We start from the raw sequence: 22,103 nt of genomic DNA on the forward strand, positions 1-22,103 counted from the left end.
AACATCCCAGGATGAAAAGATGTGAAATGAAAGTATTCATGCCATTTGGGGCATTACATTTAGATTCCATAAATTATAATTGGAAGAGGATAAACCAGAAAAATAAGAACTTGCCTCCTACCTAAATAACCACTGAGAAAATTCTACCAGGCAAATCTAGGAAAATTTTGCTATTTCATGCAAGGAGGAGGAAGCCTATCTCATTCTTGGGCCACACGATGTCCACATCAGATTTGCCACTCAGAACTTGGTCCAGATTGTTTTAATATTATCTCATTTCTCATTCATTCATTAATTTAACAATATTTATTATCTACAAACAATATGGCAACTAAACAAGATAAATGCATACCTTGTTCTCTGAGCCTTATAATTTAGTGGAGGAGATATACTATACAACAAATAATTACTTAATTACAATTGTGTTAAATGCTAAAGAAGAAAAGCATAGAAAATGGTGAGTTTATGGTTGAGAGATTACTCAATCCAGGCTGAAGAAGAATGTTAGAATAGCCTCCACTGAGGAAGAAATATTTAATCTAAGACTAAGAGTCAAGTTTAGCCAAAAGAATGAAGAACATTTGAAAAACAGCATTTGCAAGAAGTCTTGGACATTACTGAGACTAAAAGATAGCCAGTACTGCTGGAGAGTGGTAGTTAAAGGAGTATAGTGCAGGATGAGGCCAGACAGATGAGAAGAGCCAGTTCATGTAGACAAAGAGAAGAAAATTTTGGAAGACAGGGTGGAGGAAGATCAGGATCAAATTTTCCTGTTCTAGAAATTTATATAAATGGATATATTCACTCTTTTGTATCTAGTTTCTTTCATTCAACATAACATCTATGACTGTCATTTATGTCGTGTGTATAATTTATTCCTTTTTTATTCAATTATATGAATATGCCACAGGTTCCTTATCCATTTTTCTATTGATGGGTATATGGGTTGTTTCCTGTGTTGGCGATTGTGAATGAAGCTGCTATGAACATTCTTGTAAGGTCCTCTTGTGTACGTAAGTGTACAATTCTCTTAAATACCTAAGAGAGGAGTCACAGGTCATAGGATATAGATGTGTACCTCAGAAATTGCCAAATTGTTCTCCACAGTTACACCATTTTACACTCCCACCAGCAATGCATGAGAGTTTCAGTTGCTCCACATCTTTGCTAACATTTATTGTCAATCCTTGTACATTTAGCCATTCTGAGTGGGCATAAAATAGTATCTCACTTGTTTTATCTCACAAAACTTTTTTTGTTTTAATTTGCATTTCTTTGATGTCTAATGATTTTGAAGTACCTTTTTCATTTACATATCTTTCTTTGTAAGTATGGTTATTCTGCTCATTTTTTAAACCAAGTTATTTATCTCATTATTACTTGTAGGAGTTCTTTGTGTATTTTGGATACAAGTTCTTTGTCAGCTATGTTTTGCAAATATTTTCTCCTACTTATATGTGGATTTTTTTTTAAACCCAACTTACAGACTCAGAAACAGATTGGTAAGAACTGGGAGATGGGTGAAATGGCTGAAGTGGTCAAAAGGTACAAACTTCCAGTTATGAAATAAGTCCTCGGGATGTAATGTATGGCATGGTGACTATAGTTAATAATACTGTATTGTATATTTCAAAATTGCGAAGAGAATAAATCTTAAAAGTTCTCATTACAAGAAAGGAAATTTCTGGGGCACCTGGGTGGCTCAGTGGGTTAAGCCTCTGCCTTCGGCTCAGGTCATGATCCCAGGGTCCTGGGATCAAGTCCTGCATCGGGCTCTCTGCTCAGCCTGCTTCCCTTCCTCTCTCTTTGCCTGCCTTTCAGCCTACTTGTGATCTCTCTCTGTCAAATAAATAAATAAAATTTAAAAAAAAGAAAAAAAAGAAAGGAAATTTCTAACTATGTTTGGTAATGGAGGTTGAATAAACTTAATATAGTAATCATTTTATAAAATAGTCATGTATCAAATAATTATGTTATACACCTAAAACTAACATGAAGTTATATGGCAATTATACATATTTGAAAAAAGTCATTCCATTGCCATTTAGGCTCCCATTATTTCTTTTTTTTAATTGACATATAATGTATTATTAGCCCCAGGGGTACAGGTATGTGAATCATCAGGCTTACACGCTTTGTAGCATTCTCCATAGCATGTACCCTCCCCAATGTCCATAACCCAACCACCCTATCCCTACCCCTCTCCCCCCGGGCAACCCTCAGTTTGTATTGTGAGATTAAGAGTCTCTTATAGTTTCTCTCTCTCCCATCCCATCTTGTTTCATTTTTTCCTTCCCTACCCCCCAAACTTCCCACTTTGCCTCTCAAATTCCTCATATCAGGGAGAACATATGATAATTGTCTTTCTCTGATTGACTTATTACTCTCGGCACAATACCCTCTAATTCCATCCATGTCATTGCAAATGGCAAGATTTCATTTCTTTTGATGGCTGCATAGTATTCCATTGTATATATACCACCTCTTCTTTATCCATTCATCTGTTGATGGACATCTAGGTTCTTTCCATAGTTTGGCTATTGTGGACATTGCTGCTATAAACATTCAAGTGCACATGTCCCTTTGGACCACTACATTTGTATCTTTAGGGTAAACACCCAGTAGTGCGATTGCTATTTTCAACTTTTTGAGGAACATCCATGCTGTTTTCCAGAGTGACTGCACCAGCTTGCATTTCCACCAACAGTGTAGGAGGGATCCCCTTTCTCCACATCTTTGCCTGCATCTGTCATTTCCAGACTTGTTAATTTTAGCCATTCTGACTGGTGTGAGATGGTATTTCATTGTGGTTTTGATTTGTATTTCCCTGATGCCAAGTGATATGGAGCACTTTTTCATGTGTCTGTTGGCCATCTGGATGTCTTCTTTGCAGAAATGTCTGTTCAGGTCTTCTGCCCACTTCTTGATTGGATTATTTGTTCTTTGGGCGTCGAGTTTGATAAGTTCTTTATAGATTTTGGGTACTAGACCTTTATCTGATATGTCATTTGCGAATATCTTCTCCCATTCTGTCAGTTGTCTTTTGGTTTTGTTGACTCTTTCCTTTGCTGTGAAAAACCTTTTGATCTTGATGAAGTCCCAATTGTTCATTTTGCCCTTGCTTCCCTTGGCTTTGGCAATGTTTCTAGGAAGAAGTTGCTGTGGCTGAGGTCAAAGAGGTTGCTGCCTGTGTTCTCCTCAAGGATTTTGATGGATTCCTTTCTCACATTGAGGTCGTTCGTCCATTTTGAGTGTATTTTTGTGTGTGGTGTAAGGAAATGGTCCAGTTTCATTTTTCTGCATGTGGTTGTTCAATTTTCCCAACACCATTTGTTGAAGAGACTGTCTTTTTTCCATTGGACATTCTTTCCTGCTTTGTCAAAGATTAGTTGACCATAGAGTTGAGGGTCTATTTCTGGACTCTCTATTCTGTTCTATTGATATATATGTCTGTTTTTGTGCTAGTACCATACTGTCTTGATTATGTCAGCTTTGTAATAGAGCTTGAAAACTGATTTCTGTGCATTGATTTTATATCCTCACACTTTACTGAATTCCTGTACAAGTTCTAGCAGATTTGGAGTGGGGTCTTTTGGGTTTTCCATATAAAGTACTATATCATCTGCAAAGAGTGATAATTTGACCTCTTCTTTGCCGATTTGGATACCTTTAATTTATTTTTGTTGTCTGATTGCTGAGGTTAGGACTTCTAGTACTATATTGAATAGCAGTGGTGATATAACTGCCATGAATAGCTGTGATGTTCCTGACCATGGTGTAAAAGCTCTCAGTTTTTCTCCATTGAGAGTGATATTCGCTGTGGGTTTTTCATATATGGCTTTGATGATATTGAGGTATGTACCACCTATCCCTACACATTGAAGAGTTTTGATCAAGAATGGATTCTATACTTTGTCAAATGCTTTCTCTGCATCTATAGAAAGTATCATATGGTTCTTGTTTTTTCTTTTATTAATGTATTGTATCACATTGATTGATTTGCGGATGTTGAGCCAAACTTGCAGCCCTGGAATAAATCCCACTTGGTCGTGGTGAAGAATTCCTTTAATGTACTGTTGGATCCTATTGGCTAGTATTTTGGTGAGAATTTTTGTGTCTGTATTCATCAAGGATATTGGTCTGTAATTCTCTTTTTTGATGGGGTCTTTGGTTTTGTGATCAAGGTAATGCTGGCCTCATAAAATGAGTTTGGAAGTTTTCCTTTTATTTCTATGTTTTGGAACAGGTTCAGAAGAATAGGTATTAATTCTTCTTTAAATGTTGGGAGAACCCCCTGGGAAGCTGTCTGGCCCTGGGCTCTTGTTTATTGGGAGATTTATGATGATTGCTTCTATCTCCTTACTGGTTATCGGTCTGTTCAGATTTTCTATTTCTTCCTGGTTCAGTTTGGGTAGTTTATATGTCTCTAGGAATGCATCCATTTCTTCCAAGTTGTCAAATTTGCTGGCACATAGTTGCTCATAATGTGTTCTTATAATTGTTTGTATTTCTTTGGTGTTGGTTATGATCTCTCCCCTTTCAATCATGATTTTATTTATTTGGGTCCTTTCTCTTTTTGATAAGTCTGGCCAGGGATTTATCAATTTTATTAATTCTTTCAAAGACAAAGCTCCTAGTTTTGTGAATCTGTTCTACTGTTCTTTTGGTTTCTATTTCATTGATTTCTGCTCTGATCTTTAGTTTTTCTCTTCTCCTGCTGGGCTTAGGCTTTCTTTGCTGTTCTTTCTCTAGCTCCTTTAGGTGTAGGGTTAGGTTGTGTATTTGAGATCATTCTTGTTTCTTGAGAAAAGCTTGTATTGCTATATATTTTCCTCTGAGGAATGCCTTTGCTGTGTCCCACAGATTTTGAACAGCTGTGTTTTCATTATCATGAATTTTTTCAATTCTTTAATTTTTTGGTTGACTTTTTTTTTTTTTTTTGTCAGAGAGAGTGAGCACAGGCAGACAGAGTGGCAGGCAGAGGCAGAGGGAGAAGCAGGCTCCCTGCTGAGCAAGGAGCCCAATGTGGGACTCAATCCCAGGACACTGGGATCATGACCTGAGCCAAAGGCAGCCGCTTAACCAACTGAGCCACCCAGGCATCCCCCATTCATTCTTTAGTAGGATGTTCCTTAGCCTCCATGTACTTGGGGTTTTTTGTAACTTTCCTCTTGTGATTGAGTTCTAGCTTCAGAGCATTGTGGTCTGAAAATATGCAGGGAATGATCCCAATCTTTTGATACCAGTTGAGACCTGATTTGTGACCCAGGATGTGATCTATTCTGGAGAATGTTCCATGTGCACTAGAGAAGAATGTGTATTCTGTTGCTTTGGGATGGAATGTTCTAAATATATCTGTGATGTCCATTTGGTCCAGTGTGTCATTTAAGGCCTTTATTTCCTTGTTGATCTTTTGCCTATATTATCTGTCCATTTTGGTGAGGGGAGTGTAAAAGTCCCCTACTATTATTGTATTATTGCATTATTGTCGATTATTGTTGATTTTGTTATTAATTTGTTTATATAATTGGCTGCTCCCATGTTAGGGCATAGATATTTAAAATTGTTAGATCTTCTTGTTGGGCAGACCCTATCAGTATGATATAGTGTCCTTCCTCATCTCTTATTATACTCTTTGGTTTAAAATCTAATTTATCTGATATAAGGATTGCCACCCCAGCTTTCTTTTGATGCCCATTAGCATGGTAAATTGTTTTCCACCCCCTCACTTTAAATCTGGAGGTGTCCTTGGTTCTAAAGTGAGTTTCTTGTAAACAGCATATTGATGGGTTTTGTTTTGTTTTAAAGATTTTATTTATTTATTTGACAGAGAAAGAGATCACAAGTAGGCGGAGAGTCAGGCAGAGAGAGAGAGAGAGAAGCAGGCTCCCGCTGAGCAAAGAGCCCGATGCGGGGCTCGATCCCAGGACACTGAGATCATGACCTGAGCAGCGGCTTAATCCACTGAGCCACCCAGGCACCCCGGGTTTTGTTTTTTTATCCATTCTGATACCCTGTGTCTTTTTAAAAAAAGATTTTATTTATTTATTTGACAGACAGAGATCACAAATAGGCAGAGAGGCAGGCAGAGAGAGAGGGGGAAGCAGGCTCCCTGCTGAGCAGAAAGCCAGATTCGGGACTCGATCCCAGGACCCTGGGATCATGACCCGAGCCAAAGGCGGAGGCTTTAACCCACTGAGCCACCCAGGTGCCCCACCCTGTGACTTTTGATTGGGTCATTTAGCCCACTTACATTCAGGGTAACTATTGAAAGAGATGATGCTTGAAAGATTTTGAAAGATACTGATTACTGTATAATGTATATTATCTCTATTCCTTTCTGGTCTACTACTATTATTAGGCTCTCTCTTTGCTTAAAGGATGCCTTTCAATATTTCTTGTAGGGATGGTTTGATGTTTACAAATTCTTTTAGTTTTTGTTTGTCCTGGAAGCTTTTTATCTCTCCTTCTATTTTCAATGATAGCCTAGCTGGATATAGTATCCTTGGCTGCATGTTTTTCTCATTTGGTGCTCTGAATATATCTTGTCAGCTCTTTCTGTCCTGCCAGGTCTCTGTGGATAAGTCTAATATTTTTACCATTGTATGTTATAGACTTCTTGTCCCTGGCTGCTTTCAAGATATTCTCTTTGTCACTAAGACTTGTAAGTTTTACTATTAGATGACGGGGTGTGGACCTATTTTTATTGATTTTGAGGGGAGTTCTCTGCATCTCCTGGATTTTGATGCTTGTTTCCTTTGCCATATTAGGGAAATTCCCTACAATAATTTGCTCCAGTATACCTTCTGCCCCCTCTCTCTTTCTTCTTCTGGAATCCCAATTATTCTAATATTCTTTTGTCTTATGGTATCACTTATCTCTCAAATTTTCCCCTCGTGGTCCAGTAATTGTTCGTCTCTCTTTTGCTCATCTTCTTTATTCTCCATCATTTGGTCTTCTATATCACTAATTCTGTCTTCTGCTTCATTTATCCTAGCAATAAGAGCCTCCATTTTTTATTGCACCTCTTTAATAGCTTTTTTTATTTCAGCTTGGTTAGATTTTAGTTCTTTTATTTCTCTAGAAAGGGCTTTTATTTCCCTAGGCAGGGTTTCTCTAATATCTTCCATGCCTTTTTCAAGCCCAGGTAGCACCTTGAGAATCATCATTCTGAACTCTGGATCTGACATATTACCAATGTATGTTTTGATTAGGTCCCTAGCCTTCAGTTCTGCCTCTTGTTTTGTGTGTGTGTGTGTGTGGTAAGTTTTTCTGCCTTGTCATTTTATCCAGATAAGAATATATGAGCGAGAGAATAAAATACTAGAAGGGTGGCAAAGACCCCAGAAAAATGTACACTACCTAAATCAGAAGAGTCCCCAAATATCAGGGGAAGAAGAAAGGGGGGTAAAAGGAATTTTTTAAAATTTTTTTTAATTAAAAAAAAAAAAAAAAAAATATATATATATATATATATATATATATATATATATATATCAGACTGGTGAATAGAATAGAGCTACCCTCTTGATTTTGGGTGTATTTTGGTCTCTTAGAAGAAACTACCTCCCAAAATTTTAAAGAAAGAAAAACTTATATATACAAAAATAAGGGTAAATATGATGAAGGGATGGAATATGACTAAAGATTAGAATTTTTTAAAAATCCTAAGAAAGGAATTGATATGATAAGTTGGTTGGAAAAAGAAAGTGGAGAGAATTAACTCAGGCTGGAGACTAGAACAAAGCCCTGTGCTAGATATAGGGTATATTTTAATCTGTTAGAAGAAATTGTATCCCAAAAATTTTTTAGAAGAAAAAACCCTATATGTATACAAAAAAAATAAGGTTACCACAATGAAGGATAAAATACGACTATAATAATGAGGGTTTTAAAATATTTTTTATTTTTATAAAATATTTTATTTATTCATTTGACAGAGAGAGAGATCACAAGTAGGCAGAGAGGCAGGCAGAGAGAGAAGAGGAAGCAGGCTCCCTGCCTGCTGAGCAGAGAGCCCGATATGGGGCTTGATCCCAGGACCCCAAGACCATGACCCGAGCTGAAGGCAGAGGCTCAACCCACCAAGCCACCCAGGCGCCCCTAAAAAGATTTTTTTAAAGAAAGGTATTGTTAAGATAAACTAGTTAAAAGGCTTCGAGAGAAAAGATGACATTTTAAAAAATTAGAATAAGAAAAAAATACAATTTAAAAAATTTAATTAACTTTGTGAGACTAAAGAATCATGGGGAGAAAGCCATGAATTCCATGCTTTGCTTTCCCCTCCTCTGGAATTCCTCTCTTCCCTTGATCAGTGAGCTTGACCTTGGCTGGATGTTCTTGCTGATCTTCTGGGGGAGGGGCCTCTTGTAGTGATTCTCAAATGTCTTTGCCCAAGGTGGAATTGTATACAGCCCTTGCCAGGGGCTGGGCTAAGTAATCTGCTCGGGTTTGCTCTCAGAAGCTTTTGTTCCCTGAATGCCTTTGGTACTGCTTTGGAGGGCAGGAATGAAAATGACAGCCTCCCAATCTCCGGCCTGGAGGAGCCAAGAGCTCAGGGCCTCACTCCTCAGTCTTCCTCGGAGAAAAGCACTCAATTCCTCCTATCTCCCTAGTCTCCTGCTGTGCTCTGAGCTCACCTGGTTTGTGACCAAGTGTATCTATCTCTGGCACACAGCCCTGTTTGGAGTCTCCAAACCCAGCATATTCCTGCCTCCAGAGGAAGAAGGTGAGTCTCCCTGGATCTGCCACTTGTGGGGTCCCTGCTCAAAGAGCAGTGGTCTGAATATGCCGTGGATCATGGTTTAAGGTAACCCCAAGCTGAGAGCTCACTCCTCATCTCCATTTCTGTAGCTGGGTTCCCCATTCTGATAACCTGCGAGCTCTGGTACACCCAGACACCCCCAATCCTTCTGGGACCCCATGGGACCTGATAACATACTGTCTGCATGAGGGCTCCACCCCGGCTTAACCTCTGGAGCAATGTCTTTCAGTGGAGCAGACTTTTAAAAGTTTTGAATTTTGTGCTCCAACTCCTGCTTGCCAGGAGTTGCCCCCCACCCCACCCGTCTATCTTCCCGTCTCTTCAGATTCACTTCTCCGCACATCCTACCTTTCAGAAAGTGGTAGATTTTCTGTTTCTAGAATTGCTGCTCTTCTTCTTTTCCATTTCCTGTTGGGTTTGTAGGTGTTCAGAATGGTTTGATAACTATCTATGTGAACTCCTATGACCTGAAGTCATCTCAGTCTGCTATTCCACCACCATCTTGGCTCCTCCCCAGGCTCCCATTATTTCTGATGAGAAATCAGATTTATATCATTGTTATTCTGTCACATGTACCTTTAGTCTGGCTGCTTTTAAGATTTTATCTTGGATTCACCAATTTATGATGCGTTTAGGTGTGGTTTTCTTTGTATTTATCCTTTTTGTGTCTTTAAGGCTTTTGGATCCATACATCAGTATAATTCATAAAATTTGGTAAGTTTGCAGCCACTATTTTTCTCCCCCATTCTCACTTATTCCAGGACTACAATTTCACCTTTTTTTTTTTTGAAATTTGGAATTTTTTTCAGAAAATTGGAATTTGACACTTTATTTTTCTTCAGTTTTTTTTTCTGTTCCTCAGATTGTCAATTTCTATTAACTTATATTCAAGTTCACTGACTCTTTTTCCCCACTACTTCCAATTTGCTATTAAGTCCAGACAGTGAATTTTTTATTTTATTTTTATTTATTTATTTATTTATTATTTTATTTTTTATTTTTATTTTATTTTATTTTTATTTTATAGTATTTTCTGTCCCAGAATTTCCATTTAATTTTTTTTAAATGTTTTCTCTATCTTTGTTGAGATCCCATGTCTGGTCATTGATTATGCATTTATCTGCTTTTTAGTCCTTATAAAAATTTATAATGGTTGTTTTAAAGTCCTTTTCTGATCATTACAACATCTGGATATTTTGATGTCAGTTTCTGTTGACTGCCTTTTTCTTGAATACAGAATATATTTTCCCATTTCTTCACATGTTCAGTTTTGTTGTTGTTGTTGTTTACTATTGGACATTATGTTTGATACATTGTAGCAACTGTGGTCTCTGTTACATTCATCTGAAGCATGATTTTCAGGTCTGTCATCCATTTTTTTTTAAGATTTTATTTATTTGTCAGAGAGCGGGAGAGAGAGCGAGCACAGGCAGACAGAATGGCAGGCAGAGGCAGAGGGAGAAGCAGGCTCCCCGCCAAGCAAGGAGCCTGATGTGGGACTCGATTCCAGGACGCTGGGATCATGACCTGAGCCAAAGGCAGCTGCTCAACCAACTGAGCCACCCAGGCGTCCCTGTCATCCATTTTTAAATCGGGTTATTTGTTTTCTTATTTTTTAGTTGTAAGACATTTTTTAAAAAAAAAGATTTATTTATTTTAGCGAGCGAAAGAGAGAGTGCACAGGCAGGGAGAGGGGCAAAGAGAGAGGAAGAGAGAGAGAATCCTCAAGAAGACTCCCCAGATTTAAGTGTTCCATGCAGGGCTCAATCCCAGGGCCCTGCAATCATGACCTGAGCAGAAACCAATAACTGGCTGCTCAACCAGCTGAAACACCACACACTCCTTGTTGTTAGACTTCTTTGTGAATTTTGGATAACAGTCCTTTATCAGATGTGTCATATGCAGATATTTCCTCCCAGACTGTGGTTGTCTTCACTTTTTTTTTTAACCATGTCTTTGCAGAACAGAAGCTTTTCATTGTATTGAAGTCTAGTTTATGAATTATTTCTTTCATGGATTGTGTTTTTGGTATTGTATTGAAAAGTCATTATCATACTTCAGTGGCACTTATTTTCTCCTGTTTTCTTCTATGAGTTTTATAGTTTTGTGTTCTGCACTTAGGTCTATATGACCTATTTTGAGTTAATTTTTGGGAATGGTGAAAGGCTTATGTCTAGATTCACTTTTTTGGGGTGTGGATGTCCAGTTGTTCCAACATCATTTGTTGAGAAAACTATCTTTTTGCCATTGTATTGCCTTTGTCCTATATCAAAGACCAGAAGACTCTATTTATGTGGGTCTATTTCTGGGCTCTCTGTTCTATTCTGTTAACCTATTTCTCTCTTTTTTCACCTTTTGGGTTTTCCACAAAAAGTATCATGTCCTCTGCAAAGACTGAAAGTTTGACTTCTTTGCCAATTTGGCTGCCTTTTGTTTGTTTTTGTTGTCTGATTGCTGAGGCTAGGACTTCTAGTACTATGTTGAACAACATTGGTAAGAATGTCATGTTCCTGACCTTAGGAGAAAAGCTCTCAGTTTCTCTGCATTGAGAATGATATTCACTGTGGGCTTTTCATAGGTGGCTTTTATGATATTGAGGTATGTTCCCTCTATCCCTACACTGTGGAATTTTAATCAAGAAAAGATGATGCATTTTGTCAAATGCTTTTTCTGCTTCTGTTGAGAGGATCATGTGGTTCTTGTCCTTTCTTTTATTAATGTAATGTATCAGATTGATTCATTTGCAGATGTTGAACTACACTTGCAGCCCAGGAATAAATCCCACTTGGTCATGGTGAATAATCCTTTTAATGTGCTTTTGGATCCTATTGGCTAGTATTTTTCCATTCATGTTCATCAGTTATTGGTCTGTAATTTTCCTTTTTGGTGGGGTCTTTGGTTTTGGGGTCAAGGTAATGCTAGCCTCATAGAATGAGTTTGGAAGAATAGGTATTAATTTTTCTTTCAATGGTAGGTAGAATTCCGCTGGGAAGCCATCTGGCCCTAGACTGTTGTTTGTTGGGAGTTTTTTGATTACTGCTTCAATTTCCTCACTGGCTATGGGACTGTTCAGGTTTTTTATTTCTTCCTGTTTGAGTTTTAGTGGTTTATAAATTTCTGGAAATGCATCCATTTCTTCCAGATTGCCTAATTTGTTGGCATATAGTTGCTTATAATATGTTTTCATAGTTCATATTTCTTCCTTATTGTTTGTGATCAATCTTCTTTCATTTGTGATTTTATGTATTTGGGTCCTTTCTCTTTTCTTTTTGATAAGTCTGGCTAGGGGTTTATCAATTATCTAAACAGAAGATCAGTAAAGAAACAAAGACTTTGAATGACACACTAGACTAGATGGATTTCACAGATATATTCAGAGCATTCTGAATACACATTCTGTATTCTGAATACATATTCTGTTAATAGAATACACATTCTCCTCAAGGGCACATAGAACATTCTCCAGAATAGATCACATCCTGGGTCACAAATCAGGTCTCAACCAGTACAGAAGATTGGGATTATTCCCTTCATATTTCAAAACCACAATGCTTGAAACTGGGACTCAATCACAAGAGGAAATTTGAAGGAACTCAAATACTTGGAGGTTAAAGAGCATCCTATTAAAGAATGAATGGGGGTGCCTGGGTGGCTCAGTTGGCTGAGCGACTGCCTTTGGCTCAGGTCATGATCCCAGACTTCCAGAATTGAGTCCCGCATTGGGCTCCCAGCTCCTTGGGGAGTCTGCTTCTCCCTCTGACCTTCTCCTCTCTCATACTCTCTCTCACTCATTCTCTCTCAAATAAATAAATAAAATCTTAAAAAAAGAGAAAAGAATGAATGAGTCAACCAGGAAATTAAAGAAGAATTAATAAATTCATGGAAGCAAATGAAAATGAAAATACAATAGTTAAGAACCTTTGGGATACAGCAAAGGCAGTCCTAAGAGGGAAGTATATAGCAATACAGGTCTTTCTCAAGAAACAAGAAAAGTCTCAAGTACACAAGCTAACTTTACACCTAAAGGAGCTGGAAAAAAACAGCAAATAAAGCCTAACCCCAGCAGGAAAAGAGAAATAATAAAAATTAGAGCAGAAATCAATAAAAGAAAAACCCAGAAAACAGCAGAACAGATCAACAAAATTAGAAGCTGCTTCTTTGAAAGAATTAATAAGATGAATAAACTAGTTGTCAGTCATTTAATTCTTTGGTTTTTTTAATCAGAGCTTTTTATTTTTACTTATATAGATCTTGTACATATTTTGTTAGCTTTAAACCCATGTGTTTCATTATGGGGAAATGATATTGTGTTTTTAGTTTCAAATTTTACTTGCTCATTACTACTATATGGGAAAATGATTGACTTTTTTAAAAAGTAATCTCTCCACCCAATGTGGGGCTCTAACTCACATCCCAAGATCAAGAGTCACATGCTCTACCAACTGAACCAGCCAGGCACCCCATAGAATGATTGATTTATATTAACTTTATATCCTGCAACTTTGCTATAATCACTTATTGTTTCTAGAATTTTTGTTGTCAATTCACTTCAATTTTTGTTGTTGTCCAATTCACTTGGACTTTCTACACAGTCATGTCATTTGTAAACACAGTTTTATTTCCTCCTTCCCAATATTTGTGCATTTTCTTTTCTTGTCTTGTCTTGTTGCATTTCAGTATGATATTGAAAATGAGTGGTGAGAGGGGAAACCCTTTCCCTGTTCCTGATCTTTGTGGGAAAGCTTCTGTGAAATTCACAAGTGCTGCTCAATTTCTCCTTAGGAGGGACAGGGTGGCAGAGTGGGCTGGGGTTGGGTATTTCTCTTGCCCCACATGAAAGGTTGAACAGGCTGGAATTGAGTATTTTCTTTTCCCCAGATTGCTTAAACTCTGATAAAACTCTAATACTTTAGGTGTTGGTAAGATAGTTTCTCTTCAGGGATGGCCTTGTTAAGAACAGAATTCTCTGGTATGTTTCAAAATGGTTCCTTTTCTCCTCCTGCCAGAAGTGTAAGGGGACTTTTCTCTGCTATTCACTGTGAAAACCTGGTCGACCTGCTGGAGGTAGAATTGACTAAAGTGTACAAACTTCCCAAGATTAGATACCCCCAGAGTTTGTAATCTCTTAGACTTGTCCACACTGAACATGCAACAATCCATCAATTACAACTCAGATTTACCTATGCTTGTACTGGTTCCTGCAGGGATTTGTGCTCTAGTACTTGTGATTCTTTGTATTTATCTTTCCATCTCTCTAATTTTGGGAGCCAGTTTGCCTTGTGATCTCATTTCTCTGAGGAACCTAAAAAGAATTGTTGATTTTTCAGTTTGCTTAGCTTTCTACTTATTTTATAATGGAGTGACCACTTCCAAGCTCCTTGCATGCCAGACTAGAAATTAGAAGTCCACTCTTTCTTTTTTTTTATTTTCTTTATTTATTTGACATAGGGAGATCACAAGTAGGCAGAGAGAGAGGAGGAAGCAGGCTCCCTGCTCGGGAGCCTGACACAGGGCTCGATCCCAGGACCCTGGGCTCATGACCTGAGCCGAAGGCAGAGGCTTTAATCCACTGAGCCACCAAGGCACCCCTACTCTTTCTTTTATTACCTGTCTTATTTTCAATCAATAAACATTTCTTGAATCATTATTATATTCCAAGCACTCTACTAGATATCGAGTATTACACAGCTGAATAGGATAATTCCTCACTGCTGAAGTTCACAGGCAAGTTACAAAAGGAAATATAGACAGAAAAATTACAATACTATGGATAAAGATTATGAAAGAAGAAAGCACAAGGTGCTGCAGGAGCACAAAGTCTGGGACTGAGGGTTGAATTCAGAGAAGATTTCCCCAAAAGTGTTAAATTAAAATGAATCTTGACTAATGTTAACTCAGATAAAGATAAACTGGAAAGTGTGATAGATACCATATGCAAGGTAGATACCATTTACACCATGTGCAAAGGAAGGACTAAGGTAGGTTTAAGCAACTGCAAGAAAAATAGTTGTTTGGAATACAAGAGAACATGGAGGGAGAGAATGAGCCTAAATGTCACTAGGCTTTCTACTTCATGAAAATAAGGACCTTGTTCAGCAGGAAACAGATGGCTTGCTCAAACAAGTTAATCTGGGGGAGTTAAGGGACTATTTATAAAGTCCTCTTTGAACTGAAAAAGATTTGGGGAAACCATCAGTGAAAAGTTATTACTACTCTTAAGCCTGATCACATAAGTGAAAGGAGCAGAATGGAAAAGGTGGTTCTATGGAGAAGCCTGCCTGCAAGGAACTCTATTTTAGGTAAGAGAACACAGACAACCCTCAGTAATCTGGTAAGGACAGATCCAGTAAATAAACACACAGATCTCTGGATCTCTGATTTTCTGCCCATGACTGCCATTGGTGAAACCTAATCAGAGACTGGATGGCAAGGGAACCCATTGATATAGTCCATCATATCAGTCAGCCTCTGAACAAAGATGGGGAGTAGATCCAAAGGGACATATGAAAGATACCCAACACATCAATACACCCTCAGTGCCTAACATCACACCTGGCACAGAGGAGGTATTGAATGATTGAATGAAGCTGGATAGCAAACAGAAATCTAACTTGCTGGGTTTAACTAATTCATGCTAACAAGTTAGGACCTTACCTCGTAACAGTGGGCTCCAATCAGAGCATTTTAAGCACAGGAGAAACATATCAGAGTTGCATTTTAGAGACAACTTTATCAAGAATAAACTGAAGCCTTGTAGCAGAGGTACCAGGTAAAAAGCTGTTATAGAAAAGATGTTCTAAGGAAGAGGAAACAAATAAAAGATGGGCTTTAGAACATTAAGGAGTTGAAGTTGTCAGGAGATGCAGGACATATTGTGATTGAGTGACTGGCAGGAAATAAATAAAGGACACAAAAAGGGGGTGTAGGATGAAGAGTAAAGATGCCTGCATTTCTCAATGACCTCTTGGGTGTGGTGGATCTCTGAGAAACCTGGGTTCGGCACCCAGTTTGTTATAGGTGTCTGGAGCTCAAGAGACACCTGGATGGGAAAAAGGGATTGAACCAGATCTGACAAATGAGACAAAGACACTGTACACTTCCAGTTAGTTGTGTTTCCTGGAGTGGGGGAGGGGCAGGAAAGTGTGTAAGGTCAGCGTGGGTTAAGTTCTATGGCAGTTGAGAAGAGCAGTGAGCCAGAGACTAGGATGGAAAGAAGGAAAGGACATACCATGGCCTTCCACAGTATTTACAGTTCCAGCATCCTGGGTTACCCAACATACAGGGTGAGGAAGCCTTTTCTACAAAAGGCTAGGTAGTGGTGGGGTGCTTTTGCATGAAGCAGTTTGTGTATGGCATAGGGGAAATGTCAGGGAGAAGAGGCAAAGTTAACTCCATCTTTTTTTTTTTTTTTTTAACTGGGAACAGGTTAAAAAGGAATATATTTTAAAAGTTGTGGGAGGCTCTGGAACCAGAAGAGAAAAAGACCCTGAAGTGTGGGTGGGGAAGAGTTCCTGCCCAGTAGAAGACCTATGGCTTATTTTTTCTGTGAGTGGAGATGGAGATGCTTGAGACAATATTCCTTTCATGATGTCCTCCTCCCTTTCCCATCACAGCCAATTCTCCCCTACTGCATGCACCGCTTCTCTTCTCTGTCACCATACCAGCGACAGCTTCTGGAGAAGACCCAAAGCTACATTCGCATGTTCTGTGCTGGCCTCTTGGGCTTCATCTTTGTCCTGCTGCTGTCCTTGTCCTCTTTACATTGGGTGAAGTTCATGGTATTGAAAGACAAGAAGACACTCTTTGCAGGGCTCTGGACAGTGTGTCACCATGATCTCTGCTGGAGCCATGTGCCAAAGGCACCCTGTGAGTGCCTTCCAAATCCTAGAGCCCCCTCCTTTGGTACATTTGCTCAGATCCTCTATAGCACCCCTCTCTCCCTTTGTCCTTCCCACAACCCTGCTCCTCCTTTTCTCCCTTTGTCCTTCACAAGCATGTAAGGACAACTCCTCCAAACAGGGCAAATTTACCCAGGTTTGTTTGGACTAGACTTCCCCAATGACCTAAAAACCACAACTCCTTAATTATTGGAAGCTAATGCCTAGCAACCCTGTGCTTTTTATTACCTTTGCACTCACAACTTCCTAGGAAAAAGGAAATTAGTCATTTGCACCTTAATATGAAAGTTACCTCATAATGTGCCTCTCAAGGGTATAGTTATAATTTCAACTTGTCACTCATTGTGGAATACATTTCTTTCCTTGTTAAAAGGAATTCCACATGTTAATGAGGAGATGGAAAGAGGGTCCTTACTGGTACCTGTGAAGCCACCCACTTGGGTGGCTCCTTACTCTGACTATATTACATATTAAGACACACCCTAATTCTGTCCTCCTCTGTCCCTCAGTACCTTTCCTAGAACCTATCTACCCTTATTTAAGGGCAGGTCACCTCTGCTCCAGCCAAACCTCTCCTTTTCCACTTTTTCTGGCAGACTACCTCCAATTCTCCAGGGCCTTCTTCCTCATCTCTGCCCTCATCACCCTCACTATTATTATGTGGCTCAGCATCTCTCTCATCAAAGGGCCAGGAGACAAAGCCTACATAGATCTGGGCATATCCATCTTCTCTTTCATCTCAGGTACACAGTGATGTTGGAAAAAGTTTGTCCCTGGAGTCCTCGTATTTCTTCCCATTCTGTGCCATTTCCCCTTATTTTACGAAGTCATTCCCTCCCTCACATGAACACTGCTATCATAGGACAGTGTCTCCTCTCAAAGGGAAGAAAGCTTTCAATAAGCTTTTACTCCCCATGGGGCTATTAACTCTTAAGGGGGGGACCCTGAGGAGATTATGTTTAACCCAATGGACACACCTCTAGGAGTTGTTATCTGATGGACGAGTAAAGGGGATATCATAGGCTAGAGGCCCTTCTGGCACCCAGAAAACTACTATGCAGCTAACTAGCTACCTGTTCTATTGGTCTTATCTACAGGCTCCACCTTGACAACCTTATTCTAGTCAAAGCAGAAGCCTTTGCTCTCCCATCTTGGTTAATTGCCGACTGGGTCTTCCCATGACCACTGACTGCCATGGGTAATAGGCCTCCAACACATAACTGAGATGGTTTGGATGACAAGGAAGTACAAAGAGGGGGAAGAGGGTGAATTGGGTGGGAGAGCAGAAGGAGAGTTATGATGGGTAGTGATAGCTTTCATTCTGATCCCAGGCACCTGCCTACTCCTCTGCCTCATCTTGTTCCTGATGCAAGTGAAATTGTACAGTAGGAACGTCTTGAAGCCCCATTTCCTATTAGTCTACCGCCTCAATTGGTGGAGCAGTATCTTCTACATGATAGCTGGTGAGTTAATGCTCCTGTAAACAGTGAAGACACCAAGAAGACATTTTTACGTGGTTGGTCCCATCTCTCTCTCTCTTTTGCTTTCTTTTGGTTTGGCATATTAGAATCTCATAATTTTGAAGGGCTCTAAAAAAGTTATTTCCATGTCAATGAACAATTCTTAAGAGCAAGTCCTTCCAATTTATCTAAAACATTTTTTTTTCTATAATGATACCTGTCCCTACACAGATAGGAGCAAGATTCAGGAAGTAGAGAAAGAAGGCATAGACATTAACAGAGTTAATTCATAGTTCTTCTGTCCTTCCAGAAGATGGTTCTAAAATCCTCCTCTCCTTTTATCATATCAATTAACCTCTCCACCTTTATGAATCTCCAAAATAAAACTTCAACATATGATATATGTTCCTCTGAAATATTACCAATATAAAGCAGAGTGGTAATATAGGAGTTTTGCCTTTATAACACTTCTCCTTTCATCCTTCTAAGCCATATACTTGTTTTTATTCATTCATTAACAGTGGTCTCCAAACCATTGCATCACACACCCTATTAGTAAAACACTTCTCAGCAAGCATTCCAAAAGACCTATGGTTATTTATAAAATATGTACATATATTAAATCATTAATATATTCATTACATTATAAAATACAATTTTTTAAAAGATTTTATTTATTTGACAGAGAGAGATCACAAGTAGGCAGAGAGGCAGGCAGAGAGAAAGAGATAGAGGGAAGCAGACAAAATACAATTTTAAATTTAAAAATAAGGGGTGCCTGGGTGGCTCAGTGGGTTAAAGCCTCTGCCTTCGGCTCAGGTCATGATCCCAGGGTCCTGGGATCGAGCCCTGCATCGGGCTGTCTGCTCTGTGGAGAGCCTGCTTCCTCCTCTCTCTCTCTGCCTGCCTCTCTGCTTACTTGTGACCTCTGTCTGTCAAATAAATAAATAAAATATTTTTTAAAAATTTAAATATAAAATTTATTTTTTAATTTAAATTATGTAAAAAATAAAATTTTTACAAAAATTTTAGAACTGAAAACAAAATTTGCTAAAAATACAAAAAGACACTACTATTTTTTTCCCATGCCCCAATGAATTGGCTTGTATACCCTTGGGAAATATTGTTCTACAGAAAAGCTGGGATCAATGCTTTGAATCCCAGATCCCTAAAGATAATGAAAAGGATATTCAGAAATGTATTGTAAGTCAAATTCTATTGTAATTAAGCCAGTGTATCAGGGATGTTTCATGACTTAAGATTTTATCTATTACTAATCCACAGTGCTGACCCTGACTTTTCTTTTTCTCTAGGGTTCCTCTCTGGACTCAATTATATAAGTTCCCGAGTTACCCCTCCAGATCAAAATCTCCTTGTGATCCCTATTTCAAGAACAAGGATAGGAAGTGTAGCCACAGTACAGCTGGGGCTAACTGAAACAAATGTAGGTGCTTCTACACAGATGAGCCAGGTACTAGAAAGACAGTCAGGTTCAGTGTTACAATCAAAGGTCCATAGAACGGGGACTCAAACAGAGGTAGGGACCCAGACAGAGCCAGTGACAGAGACAAAGACAGTAGCCCAAAAAGTGCTAGGAACTCAGACCGAATCAGAGGTTCGGGCTGAGTCAAGGACCCAGACAGAGCCAGAGATAGGAAATGAATCAGTAATAAGAGATGCGTTGACAGAGTTCACTACTGAGATAGAATCAATTGACGCAGTAGAGCCAAGACCTGAGGTGGAGATAATTGGGAGTGTGACTGGTGATATTCTAAGCAGTAGCCTTGAGGGTAATGGAAACAGAATGACCCAAGTCAAGGACTGTGAGGACAGAGAGTCAGCTGAGAAAAATACGGATAAGACAAAAAATTAATCTTAGATATAAGGTGGTGAGAGCAGAGATATTAAAAACAAAAAGGTTTCCCTTTAGGCTTAATGATATATTTGTTGGATCTGTAAGAAGTGTGGTGGGAGTATCAGAAGTAATTCTGAGGCAACAATAGAACCCTCTGTGAAACCCCCCTGGATTACACCTCCTTCACTGAGCAAGTTGATACTAGGGGTGAACCATACAAATCATTTGGATGGTTTAGGGAAAAGCCACCAATAATTTAAGGATCATAAGGACAGCAAATGCAAAGCTTATTAAAGGAAGTTTCCATGTTAGTGTTGTGTGCTGTGACTGGGACAGGCTGGCAAGAGATGACACACCCAGGCCAACAAGCCTTTCCCGATTTCCATGACCCCACCATGGAACCTCTCAGCATGTTTGAAAGAACTTCCAACTTGGAAATTCAAACTCTTTTTTGGCCCTTAGTTCCCTAATTCATTAGGCTGACTTTTGGCAAACATTTAACTTTCTTGGGTCTAACATTCTTCATTATCCAGGTAGGCTCTGAGATTTCCTCTAGTGCTATCTATGGCCACGAATGATAAGCAGTGAAGTTACTCCTGTTGGCTCAGACAACCCTGGATTATTTTAGCAGGTAACTCTGTGTAGTCAGAGGAACAAAATTAAGTTATCTACCTCAAAGGCTACTTTTGGCAACTCACTTCTTATTTTTTTTATTTAGACATCTCATTTAAAAATACAGGTGAATCTCACTGTTTTCAATTGTTTAGAAGAAGTAGAAAGGAAGAGAAAAAATAAAGGCAAAAGAGCCCCAACTCTCTGACAGAAGTGTACCATATAGACTGAAGGAATTTCATTGAGGCCTTAAAGAGTTTCGCAGAAGGGACTATGGCCTTTGAAACCGGAAGTTAGTTTTTTTATTGGAAATATTAATTGTTCACCATGAGAACCCACTCTTAACTCTCTAAACAGTTCACTATTTTACTATTGCTGGCTGCCTGTGCCTCTAGCTTGTTAATCAAATTTTCTGACCCTTAATTTTGTCACCTTTAAAAGTGACTTCAATAAATGATATCATCTCCATTCCACATATTTGACTTTCCGGAATGTTAGATAAGGAACCAGAAGAGAGAAGATGATGGTCAGGGCGGGAAGCATTAAAAGATATTCTTCCCAGCAAATATGAATTAACAGATGTCTGCCTTAAAGTACAAATTCTCTAATGGGATAGTTAAGATTTTTGTCATACTTCAATTTGTATTACCTGCATCGGTCAGATAATTACATAACTAAATACAACTAAGCAGATGCTTTGATAAGTGAGAGAAGAGAAAGAAGAAACTTTGCAAAGTGAAGGTCTAACGGGAGGGAGAATTTTGAGATCTTTCAGTGAGGACAAAGGGGCTGACTACCTGGGAGGGCAGGCGTACTGAAAAGTAAGAAGAAATGTGGGAGATTGATAAAGACAAACGTCACATCCACTACAATTTTGTCTCAAACAATAAAAGTACCTGAAGTCTGGCTGCTCTGGAAAACCGTATGCTCCATTTCCTTGTATGTATACTTGTCTTCCCATGCATCATCCATCCATCCAAAAATTGTGGAAGATTTATTGAACATTAACAGGGAGTTCACTGCATAGAGGGGGATAGAGATAATAAGAGTAAAAGGCAAAAAAGAGGTTGCAGGAATTCTAGTAGTACACAAAAGAGACAGCTCAATTCGGTCTAGGGGCTTAATGGAAAGCTACTTGAATTGGTAAAACGTGAATGAGCTCAGTCTTGAAAAAGAAAAATGATAACATAGGATTTCATGTAGGAGAAGAATCACTAAAGCAAGGCTTTAGTATGAGGCTGACTTTCTCAAAGATTCTGGAAACAGAATAACATTACAGCAACACAACAACTTTAAATTATATTTCAGTAAACTTGTTCTTTCAAATTTACGTAAAAAGCAAAAACATTTTTGCTTTTTTTTTCAGCCATTTTTGTTCCTTGGACTGTAGCTTTTTGTCACAAATCCTTGGCTTTCCTTCCTCTCTTTCCTTTTGTCTCCTTTCACTTTTTGCTGCCCTACTCTTTTTTGGAGCAATATCCATTTCTTCCCCCTCCCCTCCATTTTCTTACACA

General features: G+C 38.8%; 1 protein-coding gene across 1 annotated transcript; it reads left to right on the forward strand.

The window, feature by feature from the left end:
• The first annotated feature begins 15,957 nt into the window (after positions 1–15,957).
• Positions 15,958–21,500, forward strand: LOC309867222 (transmembrane protein 202-like). Its single transcript, XM_082735794.1, has 5 exons — positions 15,958–16,047; positions 16,378–16,630; positions 17,259–17,405; positions 17,994–18,125; positions 19,436–21,500. The coding sequence occupies exons 1-5, from the start codon at positions 15,970–15,972 to the stop codon at positions 19,993–19,995; spliced, it is 1,170 nt and encodes a 389-aa protein (XP_082591920.1). The 5' UTR covers positions 15,958–15,969; the 3' UTR covers positions 19,996–21,500.
• Positions 21,501–22,103: the final 603 nt, after the last annotated feature.

This window comes from Mustela nivalis (assembly GCF_964662115.1).
Source record: "Mustela nivalis genome assembly, chromosome: 6".
In the NCBI taxonomy this organism is placed as follows: Eukaryota; Metazoa; Chordata; class Mammalia; order Carnivora; family Mustelidae; genus Mustela; species Mustela nivalis.

Excerpts from the sequence above, each read along its gene's own strand:
- LOC309867222 (XM_082735794.1), top strand. The coding sequence starts at position 15,970 with ATGGAAAGAAGGAAAGGACATACCATGGCCTTCCACAGTATTTACAGT. Across the intron at positions 16,631-17,258 it reads CCATGTGCCAAAGGCACCCT|ACTACCTCCAATTCTCCAGG; the intron begins GTGAGTGCCTTC and ends TTTTTCTGGCAG. Across the intron at positions 17,406-17,993 it reads CATCTTCTCTTTCATCTCAG|GCACCTGCCTACTCCTCTGC; the intron begins GTACACAGTGAT and ends TTCTGATCCCAG.